The 19,925-nt window shown below is 40.4% G+C and overlaps 2 protein-coding genes across 4 annotated transcripts in view; one reads left to right on the top strand and one right to left on the bottom strand.

Moving 5' to 3' along the window:
• polr1d (RNA polymerase I and III subunit D) overlaps nt 1–5,494 on the bottom strand; it is a 42,890-nt gene extending 37,396 nt beyond the window's left edge. Inside the window, exons 1-4 of one of the 2 annotated variants that reach the window (XM_030740210.1) lie at nt 5,208–5,494; nt 3,582–3,679; nt 3,087–3,163; nt 1,127–1,209 (exon numbers count right to left, since the gene is read on the bottom strand). In XM_030740210.1, the coding sequence (XP_030596070.1) occupies nt 1,127–1,209; nt 3,087–3,163; nt 3,582–3,679; nt 5,208–5,246 (297 nt within the window). In that variant the 5' untranslated portion in view covers nt 5,247–5,494. The remainder of the gene's footprint in view (nt 1–1,126; nt 1,210–3,086; nt 3,164–3,581; nt 3,680–5,207) is intronic. The other variant, XM_030740211.1, reaches the window with a different exon arrangement.
• Nucleotides 5,495–5,869: 375 nt separating this feature from the next.
• sybl1 (synaptobrevin-like 1) lies at nt 5,870–9,681 on the top strand. 2 transcript variants are annotated; one of them, XM_030740208.1, is made up of 8 exons: nt 5,870–6,027; nt 6,423–6,600; nt 6,752–6,809; nt 7,400–7,537; nt 7,673–7,763; nt 8,290–8,357; nt 8,508–8,600; nt 8,711–8,776. In XM_030740208.1, exons 2-8 carry the CDS (start codon nt 6,455–6,457, stop codon nt 8,774–8,776), a joined length of 660 nt encoding a protein of 219 aa, XP_030596068.1. In that variant the 5' UTR covers nt 5,870–6,027; nt 6,423–6,454. The 2 variants fall into 2 exon arrangements, with proteins under 2 accessions (XP_030596068.1, XP_030596069.1); XM_030740209.1 differs by lacking the exon at nt 5,870–6,027 and having other exon boundaries at nt 6,455–6,600; nt 8,711–9,681.
• Nucleotides 9,682–19,925: the final 10,244 nt, after the last annotated feature.

Here is a 19,925-nt window from a genome sequence, read left to right on the forward strand (position 1 = left end):
CAACAACTAATAACCAGTTTCCATCCATCAATTTTCATGACCCCAATTCTGGTTGTGGGGGGACTGAAGTGTATCCCAGCTGTCACAGGGTGAAAGGCGGGGTACACTCTAGCAGGTCACCAGTCTATCGTAGGGCCAAAGCAGAGAGGCACATAACCATTTACACTCACTCACACCTCATTCACACCTACGGCCAATTTAGAATCACCAATTAACCAAACACGCATGTCTTTGGACTGCGGGAGGAACCTGGAAAACCGGGACAGAACCCACACATACACGGAGAGCGTGCAAACTCCCCACAGAAAAGCCCCCGCCAGCTAGTGGAGTCAGACCCAAGCGACAGTGCTAAGCAATGCACCACTGCCCTATCAGGTCCAGTGCCACCAAGATCCAAACTCGTCCAATATTTCCGGTAGCTGCATCTATGGTACGAACCTGAACATGCAAGGTCAGGCCGTTCTCCAGTTATCACATTCAGGAAGTTGAAAGTTGCGCGCCCGGCCGCCTGACAGGGTGATGCCGATACCCCATCAGCCTTTTTTAGGCCGAGGGGGTAAAAATGACACTATAACTGTGGAATTAATTGCTCATGACACGAGGCCTCGAGTGCGATTCCTCAGTCTTTTAATGTGCTCAGATCACAAGTCCTTAAAGTTCTATTTTCAAAAATCATGTGAGTATGGGCAGGTGCATGCTTATTTATAATGAAATTAGTCTAATAAAGTTAGCAAGTAGATTGCACGCATGACACTGTGGCCAATTGAGTTAATCTGGAGATAAAATGCAGATCTGCCCGTAGGCTGGGATTTCTGCAGGATTCCGTCTTTATCTTCAATTAAGGGAAACTTAGATTGCTGAGCAGACGATGCTGAATGGCAGGACTGTTTTCTCCCCTTAAGATAAACATCATGATCCAAACCAATATGCATTTATATTTCAACTCCATGTGATTAAAATGGAGGCTGTCGCTATGGTGAAAATAAAGTATTGGATCTCCACTGATGAACTCCCTGACCCCCCCCCCGCCACGGCACAAGCAGAAATTAGAGGTGATTTAACCAACTCTGACCAGCTGTGCTGGAACCAAAAGACACGTGTGTCCAAAACAGTCGCACATGCTTACCTGAAATGTGTTAAGAACATGTTGACAAACATCGCTGAGTTCACTCAAGCCTCTCCTCAGCGGCTCTGTGGCTGGAATTCCCCCTGAAGCAGACAGCAGAGACTTTCTGATGAAAACCACCACCGACATCACAAACAGAACAAAAACAAGCGCAAACGATGCATGCGCTCTGTTAGCCAGTCGTCTCTGGGTTTCATTTAGCTTCATGAGTCATTATGCACCCATAATGACCGTAAAAGCAGACGCTCTTCACAAATTCATTAATGACGAGGGTCACCGGCATTGATAGGAGAGTAACCACGCAAGTGAGGGAAGCAGGCGCCAATGCATTCCCGATGTGGGATCGTTTTGTCTTGCTCAATTGGATGTTTCAAGCATCAAAACAAACACCATACTCGTAAGTGACGCATCATTAGAGCTACAGAGAAACTCCGCCAACGAGCTGACTGCACCCTGGCCGATCACGGCTCGCAGGCAAGCTACACGCTATGGCTGGCATCTTTGTGGGGAAGGATTCGTGCTGCAGCAGAATAATGAGTCCAAACAGTCACATGATCTCATCTCTGCTGGACATCTACCATGTGGGGGAACTTAAAGGGGACTGATTATGCTTTTCCTTATTTTCATATATGCTGTTATAGTGTTGGATACTGATATTGGACATGTCCAAAGTTCTAAATAACGAGTTCAGCATAAGTACCAGTGATCACTGTAAGCCAAAAGTTGAGGTTTTTTTATGCTCTTGGATCTTTATGTTATCTCCCGTGCACAGCTCTGGCTATGAGCTGACAGGCCCCAGCTTGTTTAATTATGTGATGGGCAGCCAATCAGAAGAAAGCTCAAGGTAGGGAGAGAGGGAGAGAAGCTAAAATAAATAATGAGGACGAACATGAACATATACATGGTTACATATAGCAAGGGAAAATAATTATTTGAATTATGATTTATAATATTACATATCTCCTGCTGAATTTGTAAGTTAAGAATAGCAACCAAAATCCAGAAATAATGCATGGATCACGAGTAAAATGCTTTATATAAAATGACATCAAAATATGAGTATGATGCCTGCTGGGAACGTCTGAAAGGACATTTCTAAATATCAATAAAGTCTGCTCTGGTTTCTCCCTTTGAAAAGAAACATTTTTTAATACTAAACTAAATGCGGGGTGATACAAAACCAGGATATGAGAAATGAATGTTCCTCAAAAGCAACTGCACGCAAAAGGAAACAATCCAGGTTTTCAGCATTCACTGAAAACTGAACACGCTTGCTTTTCTTTTGGCTGTTGTTGAAACTAAGCTGTCAATTTTTAATGCCACTGTGCTGGAGTGGCTTGTCATAATAATGTAAACTTATGCACCACAAAAAATGTGACATTAAAAAACAAATGAGAAGAATGTGCGGCTGCAGTCCTCCCGGCCCCCCCTTTATCAACTGACACGGATGACCTCAATCCAGCATTCTGACTGTGGTCTTGGTGGAGAAACTTAATGACCAAAATAAATACAGATAATTTCAAAGGCCCGAAAGCAGAGTGGAAAATAAGGGTTTGTTTTCCCCCTGGTGCCTTGAAGGTAATTGAGTCTCGCTGTGATGAAGCCATGAGGAAAAATCCTCCAGGCATCCAGAAACTTGGTTCAACAACAAAAACAAGTTGTTTTCTCAGTCTTGCAGAGTCCTTTCATGTGACGGGGCTGCTGTTATCTTTTGGCAACTCTTTTCTGGCAACATGGCAAGTGGTTATAGCTCTCAACACAAGGGCGCGTATGTGCATGTGTGTTACTATTCACAGTCTGTCACTGGCCTTTCTTTCTGAGCGACCAAACTGAACGCAGCAGACTCCAATCAGCACGCTTCCCCTGGAACACCTGCCTGAAAATGTTCATTCTCCTGCTGCCCCGGCGCACACCGTCAGAGCCCGATGGAGCGACGCGTGTTTAAAGAGTCGTCTCTCACCTCGAGTCTGAATGCGAAAGTTGATCTTGCTCTCGGACGGATGGGTGATGGTGTAGCCGCAGAACTCCACGTCCACACTGACAAAAGGAAAACAGGGAAGTGAAGGGGAGGTTCGCGAGCATTCTTAATGTTTTGCTTAAAAATGGGTGGAGGTGCTTGAGTGTGATTACATTTTTACCCCTGCTGGCAGACAGACAGAGCGCCCCATGAAGAGGGGAGAGAGAAATCCCATTGTTCTTTTTGATGACATTATCGCGAAATTATTATCACATTATTGTCTACGAGTTGGAAGGCGAGGAAAGCCCCGTCCAGCCGGAGTTTAACTACACATAACACAGATCAAGCTTCGCTCGTACTGTTTGTACTTCAAACAAGCCACGTGTGGGAGAAATGGAAAAAAAAAAAAAAAAAGCAGGTCAAACCCTTGACGGTGACATGCTGAGTGTAAAAACACACACACATACACACACACACACACACATAGAAAAGGCTCACTTCTTCATGATCATGTATCTGAGGGAGTTGCCTAATGTGTGGTCCTCGTCATGCAGCACGAAAGTCACACAGCCCTCGTCGGCCCCGTCAGCCTGGACCTTAAATGCAAAAAAAACTCTTATTAAAAACATCACGCAGCCTGCTCCGAGGAGAAACATTACACCACCTTCCTCCTCGGAGATTAGTGAGAGGGAAGAATCGCTCCCACTCATTATGCACTTCCAAAAATATTCAATGTGTACAGACTTACAGACGCAAATATAAACAGAGACTGATTACACGCACAGTTGGGTCAAAGAGTATGTGGACAAGGATACAATTATGCCTCTGTAAATCAGCACAATGGATGAGAAATTTAAGGGAAAAACACAAAACAAGTTGTGACTGGAGTAGGGACATTGAGCTTTAATTCAAGGGTTTCAAACGTGGATGTATTGTGACCAGCTCCATATGTTTATCACTGGACTCTACAAGAGTAGCTTTGCATGGTTCACAGTATATTTACTGTTTTTTTTTTTAACCCGTTCTTTGTACATTCCCTCATTAACTTTCATCAACTGTCTGAAACACGCAATTTTCGCTCCTTCCCTTCAGGCCAGCCTTCTCCTGATTGGCTGCCTCTTGCAGACAAAAGATTTGCACCAGCCGCAAGAGCTCAAGTCAAGCGCCTGGCTTGACCATGTCCGCTCTTGCCGGCACCCCACAGAGCCAAGAGGAGAAACAACAGTGTGTTGTTTAGAGCAATTGTTTTTTTGTTTTTTTTGTGTGTGTGTGTGTGTGAGTCTGTATAAACACTAACTTCATTATTTTAAGTTTTGGCCTTGTTTATTATGAGCTTCCACATTTTAACAGCTGCAAAAGCAAATTGTTGAGATGCCCTGCCAGGCTTTTACTGCAGCTGCTTGTTTGTGGGTTTCCCTGCATTCAGTTTTGTCTTCAGTAACTGAAAAGCATGCTCTGCTGGGCTGAGCTCAGATTTGGCCATTTAGGGACATTCCATATGTTTACCTTAAGAAACTTTTGGATTGCTTTCCATGTGTGTTTTGGGTTATTATGCATCTGCACAGGCTTACCAATTTTGCAGCATTTGGGTGAATCTGACCGCAGCGTACAACCCCACACAATTCGTCCTGCTACTTATCTTCTTCCAAGATAGTTAAAGCAATTCTGTTAAACCTTATACTCCAGTCTCACTGGTTGCTTCATTTAAAATAATTTGAGGCAGGAAAATTACATTTGTGTCAGTTTCCAAATCCTTGTGGACCAGATCATGTTCATCTTCACACTCACTATTTAACTACTGCCCCCCAGTGGAGACAGCTAACCATGGACTGAGAAAAAGGCCCATCTAAATTAAATAAGTAGCTACCCTCGGCTTCCGAATTATTATACGCCGCCAGTGTTAGTAATGCTTTTAGGTAACAGCCTTTAGTGTGGTTTGAAGTCAGATTAACGGTGTTGTGTTTTTTCGCTGCTAGCTACTGTAGCTACCCACGTGAGGAGCGCACAAGCGGTGGAAATGCTGCCATTAACTTCTTTAGTTAATCGTTGAGAGCAGGATAAAATAAAGGCGGATCCACGCAGCTGCATGTACTATCAGACCACACACGAGTTTTCGCTTCTTACCATTTCTATTGCTGGTTTCTTTTCTCCTTCCCCGGCCATGCTTCACAACTCCGCTGCATCCGTCAACACAGGAGGGTTGAGTGTAGGATTCTTGTTTTGTTTTGTTTTTTAGCCCTGATACCGGTTTGATAGGTAAGGGAAAGGGTAATGCGACTGGTATTTGCCTCAAAGGTATGATTCTATCTGTAAATCAAATTATTCGATGATAATTCCAATTTAAATTGATGCCGCTCTGTGGTCAGTAGAATATGTGTCAAATGAGTAGCTGCTTTTCCTACTCTGTAACTTGGCTCAAGCATATTAATACTGTGTGCCGAGATCCTTAATAACGTAACATCTTTACTTCAATAAAGATTATTATTATTTATCTAATAAGTGTTTATTTTAATAAACTCTAACCTGTCCAGCAATTAAGAACGTTTTATTTAATTTTATTTTTTTTATTTCTTTATCTGAAGAGGAAAGCGTAATCAAGCGTGCAAGTCTCCTGTAATTCCGTGAAGAGGGCCAAATTTACTCAGCTTCTTTAACAAGACGTACTCGTGAAAACATGTGACGATAAAACTACGTAATATGTAGTTCGGGTAAAAAAAAAAACATTGTAGTTCCAAAGGGGAAACAACGATGTTGAGGACGTAGGGCAAGGAATGCGGTAAGAACTACATTTCCCAGCAGACGCTGTAGCGCGTTTCCGGTCTGGACGATTTGCAAAAGCAGGCAGAAGTCACTCGAAAGGGATTAGCCAGCTAGCGGCTGAAACATCTTTAAATGTGGGAATTTGCTCTAAATGAGCTACTTTAATCGTCGCTGACACATCCAGGTACTGAATGTTTTTATGTGACTATTACCTCTTAACTAAAAACGACTGTGTTAAACCGCTAAATATGCCCCTAACGTTGGTACGTACGTACATTGAGCAACAACAGTGTTAGCTAGCTTGTTGTTTCCAAAACACGGTTAATTAGGTTTTGGTTTTTATTTTACTCTGACATAACCAGCTGGCTGGGATACGTGGGAATTAGTTTAGGGCATACTAACGGCAGTATTTGGATAGTTTTTCACGTATAGTTTATTTCCTCCTTCCTCTTATGTGTACCGACATTCTCGGCTGTTTCATAAGAATTATCATGCCTGAATCATTCTCGGTTTTCCCCCCAGCTCATTCCTCTCACCTATCGCAACCAAAACTCACTCTTCTTGTTCTTGTTCCGTCAGGGAGCAGTAAAGCTGAAAGCCCAGCTGTTACCATGGCAATCCTGTTTGCTGTGGTGGCTCGAGGAACCACTATTCTGGCCAAGCATGCATGGTGTGGGGGGAACTTCCTGGAGGTTACTGAGCAGATATTAGCCAAAATCCCCTCAGAGAACAACAAGCTGACGTACAGCCACGGCAGGTAAATATGTGTCCGTGTGTGTCCCATTTGTCAGTTTACATCCTGTGTTTGTGAATATGTGCTTATGGCGGTGTCATGTGACAAAGTAGCAGACTTCCCACTGTATAAAACACTTCTCACCTAATGACCAACCCTTCTGCTTTGTTTTTAGCTATCTGTTTCATTACATCTGCCATGACAGAATCATATACCTGTGCATCACGGATGATGTAAGTACATATTTTTGTCAGGGGTTTGGATTTACAGTATGCCATATGTAGGTGTTCATGAAAATGCCATTTAGCATCAGGTATACATCCAGCCACTTTGAGAAATAAACACATATCAAGTGTTACTGCAGAAAATCCAGCGTTACTGCTGCAAATGAACTGGTTCTTTATATATATATACAGCGCTTTTCTATTCCACGTCTTCATTCACACAAGCACTTTTTTCTACACCTAAGTGCTTTCTATGTAACATTCACACACATTTAGCGCTACGATTAAAGTAGCTCATTTAGAGCGCAACTCGTTCAGTATCTTTACTTTGACATGCAGACTGACACAGCCAGGGATCAAACCACCAACCTTCCGATTAGTAGGTGACCCGCTCTGCCTCCTGAGCTACAGCCACCCTGTCGGTACTATTTTAGCTGAAGACTAAAGTTGCAGCCTGCAGGTTTTTAAATGGAAAATGAGGCAGCTACAATATATTGTGTGTCTATAACTTTTTATATATATATATATATATATATATATATATATATATATATATATATATATATATATATATATATAATTATCCTTATCTTCTAAAGGACTTTGAGAGGTCACGTGCATTCACCTTCCTCAGTGAAGTCAAGAAGCGTTTTCAGACTACATATGGCTCACGAGCACAAACAGCCCTACCTTACGCCATGAACAGCGAGTTCTCCTCTACACTGGCAGCTCAAATGGTGAGTATGATGAAAGCGTGAATGAGCTGAGCAACATTTCCTGTCAGGGCTCTGTCGTGTCTTAATATTTCTGTGGTTTAAAAGGGGAAAAAAAGGAAGACACACTGAGATATCATGTCTTCTTTTTCTTTTCAGAAACACCACTCAGATCCACGTGGATCCGATCGTGTCACCGAGACTCAGATGCAAGTGGATGACCTGAAGGGCATTATGGTCCGCAACATAGGTGAGCTTCTCTTTAGTTTCCTCATTGTGTCTTTACTTATGAAACAACCCTTTTTAAATACAGGGCTCTGAGATGGGAAAAAATTGAATTAAATGTCTAGTAAACCAATTTCGGTGTCACAGTTTCGCATGTCAAGGAAATTTCCTTAAATAAGTTTGTAGTCTAAAAGATTTTTGAAATGCTTTATACATTTTTCTCGAAAGAGAAATGTCTGTGGGCTCTTATGGGATAAATGACTGCAATGTTGTTGCATTTGTGAGTGACCTCCACAACTGTGCTGTGCCAGTGAATTACTCATATGTATTGTTGATCATGCCCAGATCAAATTTTCTGACTGAAAAAAATAACCAATTCAGTGTCATAATATGGAAAACTGATTTAAAACTGAAAGATTATTTTCTCAAATGTCAGATTTCAGCTTTTTGACACAACTGTCAATGCATTGTTCCTTTTTTTTTTTCCTGAATTAACTGTTTACTCTTTTTGCGTTGCTTTTTTTTTATGTTGTTTTGCTTGTTTTTTGCAGACTTGGTAGCTCAGAGAGGAGAAAAGCTGGAGCTGCTAATTGACAAGACAGAAAACCTGGTTGATTCAGTGAGTTTAAGTACCACTGGTTATCCTCTGTCCTGCTTATTTTCTGATGCTTGACATTTGTCATTAAGTATATTGTAACTGCAGTCTCTTGAACTACAAATATTGTCACTGATTGTATTTTTTTTTTTCTTCCTCCTCTTCTTCGTCCAGTCGGTCACATTTAAGACCACGAGCCGCAACCTTACACGAGCCATGTGCATGAAGAACCTCAAGCTGACTCTGGTTATTGTGCTGGTTGGCCTTGTGAGTACAGACATTGATATATCTCTGATAACAAGTAGTTCATTGAGCTTGCCTTCTTTGTATTACTGCAGCAGTTGTGAAGGAAGTGAACTGTCTCTGTGCTTTGTCAGGTGGTGATTTACATTATTGTCTCTGCTGCCTGTGGAGGTCTCAACTGGCCCACATGTGTCAAATAATGAGAGGAGAGTGGGGACAGAAGAGAGGGAGATCGAGGAAAAGGGACAAAGGGGAGAAGTGCCTGTTTAACTCTGCTCGCCAGCGAACACAGTAGAAAATACCACGTTTCTTGCTTTACTCCTTCAGCTTCAGCAGAGCTGGAAGACATTTGCTTCTCCTCCTCCTCCCACCTCCTTTCTCACCCTCAGTTTGAAAGTGCACATTTATATGCCTTCTGGACCTGGAGTCCCACCTCATACCACACTAATGGACAGCAGCCATGTGGCCTAAAACTGATGTGGAACAATAGTCTTGTCTTATGTTAGTCTGGTGCGTTCATCCTGTCTCATGCACTAAGAGGCCTGATATATCAGTTTGTATACTGTCCTGCACCTGCCTATGTAATTAATCCATTTAGATTTAACTACAAAGGTAGCAAAGTTTGATTTGTCACTGTCCTGTTTTATCTTGGATGACGTATGGGTAGCATCCGTGTTAAATCTATCACGAGGGACTCACGGTGTAGTGTGTGTGTGTGGGCCTCTGTTGTGCAACTGAAAACGATTTTTTGACAAGACTGATGCAGTATACAGATTTTCTGATGTTTTATCACTTAGCACAGTGGTATCTTCTAAAGTTAATGTTGTGAAATACCATATATGATCATAAAATAAATATTGTACATTTGATCGATGATGAATGGTTGTTTTAAAGCAAGTGTGATTCCTGCCTGTGGAGTTGAGGCTTCCCTTCACTGTTTACCTCCCCTGAGATGTTCTGCGTGCCCATATTTTCTTTCTGTTAACAAAATGCACTTTTTATATTACATGTTGTACATAGATTTGCTTCTGACATATGGCTTATGAGCATTATTTAATAATAACTGTACATCCCGATTTAAATGAATAAAATCTGATGGCATTGAGTGGTTTGTCTCTAAACCTGGAAAAGAGAAAAGGGTGTTCTGACATGTATTCATTTTAAAGAGGGTAACTGGAAGTGTTGACCTTAGATGGCACATGCACTGAGTACATTTATTCTCACTTAACCATTTACTGCAGTGATTCCCAAAGTGTATTTATTTATATAAAATGTGAATTCAAACTGGTAATGGGAGGTGGTTAGTTTGTGAAATGACTCATTACTCTGATCTAAATTTACTGCTCTTGTATTGAAGTTCTGTTTTTTTAAGTGGACCACAGCACTCTTGACTTTGGGAATGGCTGATTTACTGATTCACTTTGGGACATTTTATTGCCAAAACAAAATTTCTTATATTTCAGACACCCCCCACTCCAATTGTACAAACAAATATTTATTTATAGCTCATAAGAAAACTGTTAGAGATCAATAAAAACATCAGAAAATCTTCCAAAAATGTCAAATTATTAAATAATTGAAAAACAGAAATGTATTTACTTAAATTACTTGATACATTCCAGCTATGACAGCTGGAAAAGGCTGCAGCCCCCCCCCCCCCCCCCCCCCCCCCTTTCTGGACCTGGAATCCCCCCCCACACACACACACAACCATGAAAAGAATAAGTGGAAGAAGGTGGATGGATGCTTAGGTTTGCATTGCTCACTGTCATGTGAGACATTGCTGTCATTCTCTGTGAAACCTCAAAAACCCGTTCTGTGCTGTAAAACAGGTGCACACTACACTTTATACTAGGGGTGGGACTTTAACACGTTAATTTCGATTTATTAATTACGGGGAAATTAACAAATTAAAAATTTTAATGCATTTTAATCGCACTTTGCACCGGAACGTTTCTCGGTGCACGAGTTCCAGGCATACAGATTATATCAACGCACAATGTCCAAATTCAGGGGCCCAGAGGACCCCTTCCCTGTCAAAATATTGCAGTAGAAACGTATTTAGGAGAATGCTTGTGAATATAAAGCATTACAAGATTACGCTCACGCAGCCCCCAGTTTTTCAACATAAACACTGATAACACAACAACAGCAGTCAGCTGATTTACCTGCAGTCTGTCAGCACAAGAGCAAAGAGGCGGAGCCGATGACGGAGACAGTGAGCTCAGATGGAGCGGAAGGAAATCTTTTTCTAAATGAAACTTTTCCCCCTGTAACCACCATTAAACCTTTACTGGGAAACAGCTGGAGGTCTATGGCAGGCCGTTTTAACATAAAATCCGATTCACCACACTTACATTCCACATATCTGAAATTGATTTATGATTAGATGTATTAGTAAATTGAGATATCTCTAATTACATTCTGACTAGTCGAAATGACGTCAGATTTACCATTCACTTGCATGGCGGCTTCAGTTCAAGATATCTTCAATGAATTACTGACTATCTGAAACTCACATTTCAGATATCTACAATTAAATTATGACTAATCATAAAGTTAATTCAAGATATCTTGTTTTTTTATTCTGACTAGTCATAATTCAAATTAAAGATATCTTAAATGACACCATATTTCAAGATATCTTAAATGTATTTTTAGGTAGACAATAATAGTTTTGACTAATGCAAATTAAATTCTAGATATCTTGAAAGCAAATAATGACTAGGCAAAACTAAATTAGAGATATCTAAAACTGTAATTTTGACTAGTCAAAATGCATTTTAAGATATCTCAAGATGAATTACAGATATCTTGAATTAGACGGCTTTTGTATTATATCTTAAATTAACATTCTGACTAGTCAGAATGATGTTTGAGATATTTTGAATTACGGAGCATTTTGGCGGAATGTTTATAAGGCAGTTTGTTAAAACGGCCTGCCATAAAATCAGAGATTCTGTGCAGATTTCTGAAGCACTCTTTAAGTACACGATTCTCGCGCTCTCTGCATATCCCATACTGAAGAGCTCTTTCTATATTGTTGCATTTTATTACAATTTTGTCCACAACGGCCAGCGCCATTGCAGCCACCTGAAATTCTACACAGGCAATTGTTTGGACAGCTCAGTACAGCACAAGGGGGCCTTCACGCAATCGCTTCATTCAAATATCTAAAACGTAATTGTGACTATTCATAATTACGTTTGAGATATCTTAAATTGTTATTACGGATGTGTGACCCGTCAAATGACTTGAAATATCTTGAAAGGAATTTTGACTCGTCAAAATGTAATTGAAGATATCTTGAATTATTGTTCTTACTAGTCAGAATGTAATTGCAGATATCTTAAATTACCATTCTGGATAGTCAAAATGTAGTTTTGTCTACTCTAAATGCTATTGCTATAATTAAGCAATAGTTTATTAATTTTAATTAATTTCCTAAAAGGTTAGTGTTAGCTGCGTGCCGTTTTGTCTGTGTCTCTCTCTCTACAGCGGGGACGTCTCCTCAAAATCAGGACCACAGGATATTAGGAGGCGGTGCCGGTGTTGTGCCAAAAAGTGATCGTCTGCCAGAAATTGATTTTTGATGTTTCTATGTGCTTTTATGTGTAATGTCTTTGCTTATATTGGTGAATAGAGTGTAGTCAATAGGATTTATGAAGGGCTTAAATATAAAATGAAGAAATGACCTGTTATTCAAGTATGTTTATGACTCTGCATTATTGCACATACATTATAATAAATCCAGTCCTCTTTGGTCACTTAAAATATCTATATAGAGTGTAATGTCATATTTGTTCTGATTTGCGCTGCCCTCTTGTCCAGATATCTCTTTAAAATCTGGCCAATCACAGTTTTTACCCTGATAAATAAAGAATATATAAAAGTCGCTGCCAAAAACTGATTGCAGCTTCTACCTTGTGACAGAAATGTTGTTTCTTACTCAAAATGACTTGATATCATTCAGGAGAGATATGTTTGACATATCTTTCACAGATTATAGGTCAGCAAGTCATTTACAACAGTTTAAATATGGGCAATCATTGTCTGGCAATCACTTTTTGGCAGACGATCACTTTTTGGCACAACACCGGAAAGAGAAGAAAGTGGTAGTGAAGCAGTCTGCATTTTGGTGGTTTGAGTGGCTGCAGTGTTACTCCTGTGGTGGAGAGTGGTTTGTCTGTGGGCTGACCACAGATGTGCTCCGGGGTTCCGGATGTTTCTTTGTCTGTCTTTGCTGCCAGTGTGTTTGCTGTGTTTCTTTTTTTCCCCTGACAGGATAGGTGGCGTCTCCCATTTGGGGATTGTTTTGTGTTGTGGCTTATTATTGGCATTTCTTTGAAATAAACATTATTTATTTTACAAACGATTCTCTTCTTTTTTTGGTTCATTTCCTGATCGTATGTTGCTCCCTTGTCCCCTAGGCCTGCGGGACGTAACAGTCATTACAAGTATTGACCGTAATTTCTCTCATCAGGTTAAATTTGTCAGCAGTTTATTCAATAACTCACTGCACATGATCACCAAATAAACTTGATTTCACAATAATAATATTCATTCATTTATAATGATACCATAATTGTACAGCAGATACAGACTCTAGGCGGGAAACAGGACACATAAACCTCACAAGAAATCTATTTGTGGGTTTAGTTTAGGGATCAGCTTTAAAAAAAAAAGTATTGTGCATTTTGCCCGATACCTGGGACAGGAGCCAGCCCCCCTGCAACCCTGAAGTGAAAAAGTGGTTAAGAAAATATATGAAGATGGTGGCACTGACAAAAAGACAGGAGGCCGAGCTGGAGGTGACAGAGTTTAAGACGTTAAAATCTGTTTAAATCAGTGGGGCAGCTCAGGTTGAGCATTTTGGACACAAATTTGGAGAGGCGAGGCTGAGACGATTTGGACATGTGGACATGAGGAATGATAGTGGATATACTGGACAAAGGATGTTGAATATGGAGCTGCCAGGTGGTCAGAAAAGAGGAAGACCACAAAGAAGATTCAGCAGATAATTACAGACTGTAAATTTTGCATCTGTTATTTGGTTGATGGGAGGAGGTGATGCATGCTGGGTAATGTGAGAGGATGGCTGCCTTTATTTTTCAATAGTAGCCATAAAATGTGCTGCCATGTCTTTCACGGTTGGTTCCTAACAGTTTCATTCATTCCACTTCAATTTGAACATATTTCATCTTCAGAAAATTAGGCATGTCTTGGCTGTTTGAGAGCTTACAAACCAGTACACAGTATTTTTTTCACTAGTTTTTCATCTGTATTTTGGTGGCCTCTCTAAAATGGTTAATGTCAATCCCTCACTTAAGTTAAGAGGACTTTGTACAGCCACTGGATTTGATTGAGAGAAGTAAAATCTTACTTTGAGAAAAATGCTCAAATACGCACCTCACATATTGTCATATGTCTTTGTCATAATTCTTATTGGGTGTATACAGAAATCATGGCTCTCTAAGTTTGTTCAACTTTTCTTTTTTCATTTCTGAAGGTTGTTGAAAATGTAGCAGGCAGAAGATGTTCAAGTTTGAATCACTGGGAGCAGAATAAATGAGGTAACATGTAGAGCTGTCTTCAGTTTGTTTTGTCATAGGCTGTTTACAATACTTTTGTATTAAGCAGTGGTTAAGCAGTGCAAGTGTTCAGATTCTTTATAAGAGCAGTACTAATATCACACTGAAAGTTTTCAGTGCTTTACATTCTGTTTGTAGCATTATTATAGTGTAAGAACAGTAGTAATAGGTAGGTGGCTCTGCACCCCTGTATACCTGCTGCCCTTTCTGCCCCCCACTGCCCCCACGGTGCGTGTTCATGTTCGTGCATGCGTGCGTGTGTTGCCCTCAAATTTGGTGGCACTGCGGGTTCACGACAAAGCGTGTCCTAACATGTCCTACTAAACCTAATTTAATGAAAATAAAATATCTATTACTAACGTGATTTCTAATTAAAGTATTTGTTTAAAATGCAGTGCATACAATCCCAAATCTGTGATGTGTTTGAAACAATCCTTTGTCTCGAAGTTTCCCCTTCTTGTGCTGAGACAGTAGGGTTTGCTTTTAGCGTGTTTCTCTCTATTTCATTGTTACAAACCTGGCTAGTAAGAAAATGGCTTATATGTGGCAGTTTAGTGGTAAGTTACTAACGTGTTTTTTTTTTTTTTTATAATGTAGTGTATGCAATGAGGAGTAGTACAATGTTTTTCCATGTTAAAACATGGAATGTGGGCCGTGTGATCAGCTGACACGGATTTTTTTGTTGTTGTTTGGATCAGATGAACGTGGAAAAAACTGATGGGAGTGTTCATGTCGGTGTTTATGTGTTAGTTACAGAGTTGTCAGCTATGTTGTGCTGGTCTCTCATTGTTATTATTGTGAGATGTGAATTACACACGTTGTCTGGTGTTAAGGTTTGACCACCGTGACTGTGATGGCTGTAGCAGATAATGGCCTACGGTCACCGTAACTGTTTATTTCTCACTGCTTATTATCTATTTGTCTTATCAGGTGATGTTTCCGGCTCTCTAATCCCACCTGAGGCATCAGCTGCTGTCCATGGTCTTCCACATAAATGTCTCAGAGCCATCTGGGTTGATCTGTATATGATTTCCCCCCCGCCTGATGTTTGAATCAGGTCTGTATTGCCATAACTGCTGAAGTTACACAAGAATGGGGTTGTAAAAGAAGAATCAGGCATATTTGTTAAAACAAATACGAGGTAATTAGACTGTCTGTGTTGTGTAAAGATGCTGGAAAACTCTCTGGAACTGGAAAGTCATAAGAAAAGTTTGGCTTCTCTGAAATGCTTGTATTTGGTTTGCTTTAATACAAGGTTTATTCATATCATTAAATGTGTTGTTTACAGACAGATGTGAGATCAAAGGCATACCCCATGTTAGGATCCTCTTGTCACAGGTTACATTGAGGCATGACCTTTATTCTGGGAATAAACTTTTAAAGAGGGCTTCCTCAATAGTTTAGTATGAAAATGATGTGAATCATATGCTGTGGCCTTCATGGTCACCAGTTCCCAAGCCAGCTGAACACCTAAAACTATGTGGGAAATTCTGGACTGGCATAATAGATGGTACATGTTTGATTAGCATTTCAGACACTTTTAGAATCAATTTCAGGAAACAGCTCACAAACTTGTCTTTGTCACCTGCCTGTACTGTACATCTTGTTGTTTTGGTTCTGGTCTGTCATTTTTCTCCTAAATGATGAGCTCTTGTGAGCCTATTTGGGCACATAATGTTATTTGTGTATAACATAATAAAGAAATGTAATTGAACATGTGAATGAATGTTTATTCTTTTGCTAAATGACATTTCTTTGTGCTTGATGTTTATCAGTGCCCTAAGGAGGCTGATTCAAAGAATGTTAGTAAGTCTAAGGTTGATTAAAGCCAAATTTAGAAATGTATTGATTCCACAATTCACTGTTACTGTAACACAGAACACTTTATTAAAGCGCACAAAACAGGAACACATAAATGCAGCACTGCAGGATACACAATCAGTACATATACAAAATCAGTGATTTAAAGAATAAAAGTTTTACATCAGGTCATCTTATCGGAAAAACAAACAAGAGCTTGAAACTCTAATTTCTTACATTATACATATATATGGTATGGTATGGTAATATATGGACAAATGCTAACCTGCACACATCAGTTTAGGGAGACAGGGACCCTGCAACACAGGGGTGGTTAACTCCAGGCCTCGAGGGCCGATGTCCTGCAGGTTTTAGATGTGTCCCTGATCCAACACACCTGAATCAAATGGCTGAATTACCTCCTCAGTATGCAGTCAAGTTCTCCACAGTCCTGCTAATGACTTCTCTATTTGACTCAGGTGTGTTGAAGCAGAGACCCATCTTAAACCTGCGGGACACTGGGCCACGAGGCCTGGATTTGAGAACCACTGGATTAGGTGGAGGAGAAGATTACTAGGGACAGTGGGATATAGATGATGAAAGATATTTTAAAAGAGACACTTTTATTGAATCACCAGACACATTTTATGCCGGCCTCTTGTACATTCTGTGTACACTCATTTTGTTATTATATTTACGACAAACACCAAGGATTTATTGCAATCTGAGCAACACTCTTTTTATCAGTTATACCTGAACTAAGCATCTGTATTTAATGTATCTGTGACATGAAGGGAAATAATCAGTACTTTGGATGTTTTAGGGCGTAAACAGCGTTAGCTGCATAGTTTGTTTTGCAGAGACACTCGTTATGTTTCAGAAACTGTGAGCACAGAGACAGAAGTTCAGAAATTCAGACTCTTGAGTCAATGCAGCTTATTAAAGTTATTGGGTCAATTTAATGTTTACTTCAAGATAAACTCCGAGATAAAAACCTACTTTAATTAAAATCACGTTAGTGATAGATATTTTATTAAGTCAGGGTTAGTAGATAGTGTCAGGATACATTCAGCCGCCCACCTCAAAAACTGTAGCATATAAGCCATGTTCTTAATAGTCAGGTTTGTTACAATGATTCCAAACAAACAATTTCTCAGCATACAGCAGAACACTTCAACCTTTATAATTATCAAAAAAAAAAAAAAATCACATTTAGAGAAGCTTTGTTTTAACTTCACATGAAGGACATGAAGAAAAGTTCAACTGAAAAGCAGGAAGCTGTCATACAAGTACTAATGAGTGCAGCATTTCAGTCTGAGGAAGTGGGAAAGAGCCATAAAATGTAAATCATTATTTTAGTTCAGTATTCAAGTAAATGTATTTCTTTTTATAGCCTACTACTTGACTTAAGCAAAGCCTCTGTGTGCATAAAGTAACTCCCAACCTGATTTTAAAGTTCTTGCTGTTCTTTTGTTCCAAAATCTGATTTTCCAGTGACAAAATCTGGAATGACACGGGGGAGCCTGCCAGCGGAGCCTGTCCCAGGTGCCGCCTCCTTCAGCCAGTGAGCAGCTCTTTGCATGATATTATGCTGATAGTTTTTTAAAAATGTTACAAATAAGTTTGAAGATGTGTACTGTCCCTTGGGAACATTGTTAAAAATATGTGGAAACAGAGATCCATCCATGGTAATAATATTTTACAGTTCTTCAGCCATGAATGAGTGCAGAAAGGTAAAGATGTCCATATAGAGGACTTTCAGATCATGTTTTTTAGGCCTGACACTTCTTGGTTTCTCCTCCACTTGGGAATCACCTTGTTGTGGCAAAAATACAATGTTAGTCGTGTCAATCTCCATTATCTTCATAGATTAAGCTAAAAGTATGGGGACAGATTGTAGGGTTTTTTGGCAACGGGCTGCTAGTCCCTTCAGTTTGGATACCAAAAGCATCCACTCAGACAGCTTTTTGCCTGCAATAATGTTTTCAAGCAAGCAGGCTAAGGTCAACCAGCTAGCTGTAAGTTATCTACACTTCATGAATCCAGTCATGGTTAGTCTGATTTAGCAGCCAGATCAGCCCCAGAGGTAAGTTAACCTTACTCACGAGACAGCTCATAATATGAATGACAGTAATCAGGTTTGTTTTTACATCACAAAAATGAGTGTTAAAAATGCTTTACAAAAACACACAATACACATAATAAAATGCAAACTGAAGAAATGTTGGAATAATGAAAAACACAACTGTGAGGGCCACTGGGCTGGCCTTGTTTTCTTATTGCTGGTGTCTACCTTTTTCAGGTACCTACTGGGTGGAGCCCACCTGCCTGAACCTACGGGAGACTCCTTTTTTGATCCTCTTGGAGGCTGCTTGGCTGACACAAGTGTTTGGTACATTCTCACTCATAAATCCTCTATGCATTCAGACATGGGATGCACACTGATGTGCTGACAATCATTCTTTATCTGTTTTTTTTTTTAATTGGAAAATTGATGTTTTCCATAAGCTGTAATTGTTCAAATAATATTTGTTTTGTTTTAGCACAGCAGCAAATTGTACCTTTAAAGTCTTATTCAAATTGTAACATTTGTGTAAAGGCTATGGACAGAAAACCTGACTTTTCCATGGAGTGACTCTTAAAACTATTATCTGAAAATACAGTTTTTTGGAACTTGAGTTTCTTTCCTGATACACACAGTTCTGCATATTTTCAAATATCTGCAACTACCCAAGTGGTTACTCTTTCTGATTTGAAGACTTTGAACTCCAAATGACATTGTGACTTCATAACGGGCATCTGTTTCACACATGCTGTACTATAAGTAACAATTAAGGAGTGAAACGTTGAAGTCATACAGCAAGGGTCTTTATCTAAATGGGCATTTTTCCATGCATCCCTTCATGCTGATAGTTTATGTTAGACTGATACAGCTCTGTTCCTAAATAAACCACTGTAAAACACACATCTGGAAATGCTGGAAGATGCTGATGGTTCTTACACTCTTTGCAGAGTGTAAATGCTGCTTTTACTCATGTTCCCGAGTCCTGATAAATATACTGATGTCCTGCTATGGACAGGATTTAATTCTGGACACTAACTAAGCAAATAATTTCCAATGTAGGTGATGTGGAGTAATATTCAACATTTATTCAATTCAATACAATTCAATTCACTACAATTCAATTTAATTCAATCCAATTATAATCAGTCAGTTGCTGTGTGACTGACACAACAACAACACAGAGTTCTCAGGAATTTACGGAAAATCCCATTTTTTTCTTCTTTTTCTTCTGTTGAAGTTCAGCAGTGGGTTCCTCACTGGGCAGAGCCTCAGATGAGGAAGGAGGTTCAGCAGTGGGTTCCTCACTAGGCAGAGCCTCAGATGAGGAAGGAGGTTCAGCAAGGGGTTCCTCATTGAGACGACCCTTACATGAAGAAAGAGGTTCAACAGTGGGTTCCTCACTGGCAGAGCCTCAGATGAAGAAGGAGGTTCAGAAGTGGGTTCCTCATTGAGATGACCCTTAGATGAGGAAGGAGGTTCAGCAGTGGGTTCCTCACTGGGCAGAGCGTCAGATGAGGAAGGAGGTTCAGCAGTGGGTTCCTCACTGGGCAGAGCGTCAGACGAGGAAGGAGGTTCAGCAGTGGGTTCCTCACTGGGCAGAGCGTCAGATGAGGAAGGAGGTTCAGCAGTGGGTTCCTGACTGAGATGACCCTTACATGAGGAAGGAGGTTCAGCGGTGGGTTCCTCACTGGGTAGCGCCTCAGACGAGGAAGGAGGTTCAGCAGTGGGTTCCTCACTAGGCAGAGCCTCAGACGAGGAAGGAGGTTCAGCAGTGGGTTCCTCACTAGGCAGAGCCTCAGATGAAGAAGGAGGTTCAGCAGTGGGTTCCTCACTAGGCAGCGCCTCAGACGAGGAAGGAGGTTCAGCAGTGGGGTTCCTCACTGGGCAGAGCCT

This window comes from Archocentrus centrarchus, chromosome 10 (assembly GCF_007364275.1).
Source record: "Archocentrus centrarchus isolate MPI-CPG fArcCen1 chromosome 10, fArcCen1, whole genome shotgun sequence".
NCBI lineage: Eukaryota > Metazoa > Chordata > Actinopteri > Cichliformes > Cichlidae > Archocentrus > Archocentrus centrarchus.

Coding starts and splice junctions, on each gene's coding strand:
- sybl1 (XM_030740208.1), top strand. CDS start 6,455: ATGGCAATCCTGTTTGCTGTGGTGGCTCGAGGAACCACTATTCTGGCC. Junction 6,601..6,751: donor CTGACGTACAGCCACGGCAG/GTAAATATGTGT, acceptor CTTTGTTTTTAG/CTATCTGTTTCATTACATCT. Junction 6,810..7,399: donor ACCTGTGCATCACGGATGAT/GTAAGTACATAT, acceptor TATCTTCTAAAG/GACTTTGAGAGGTCACGTGC.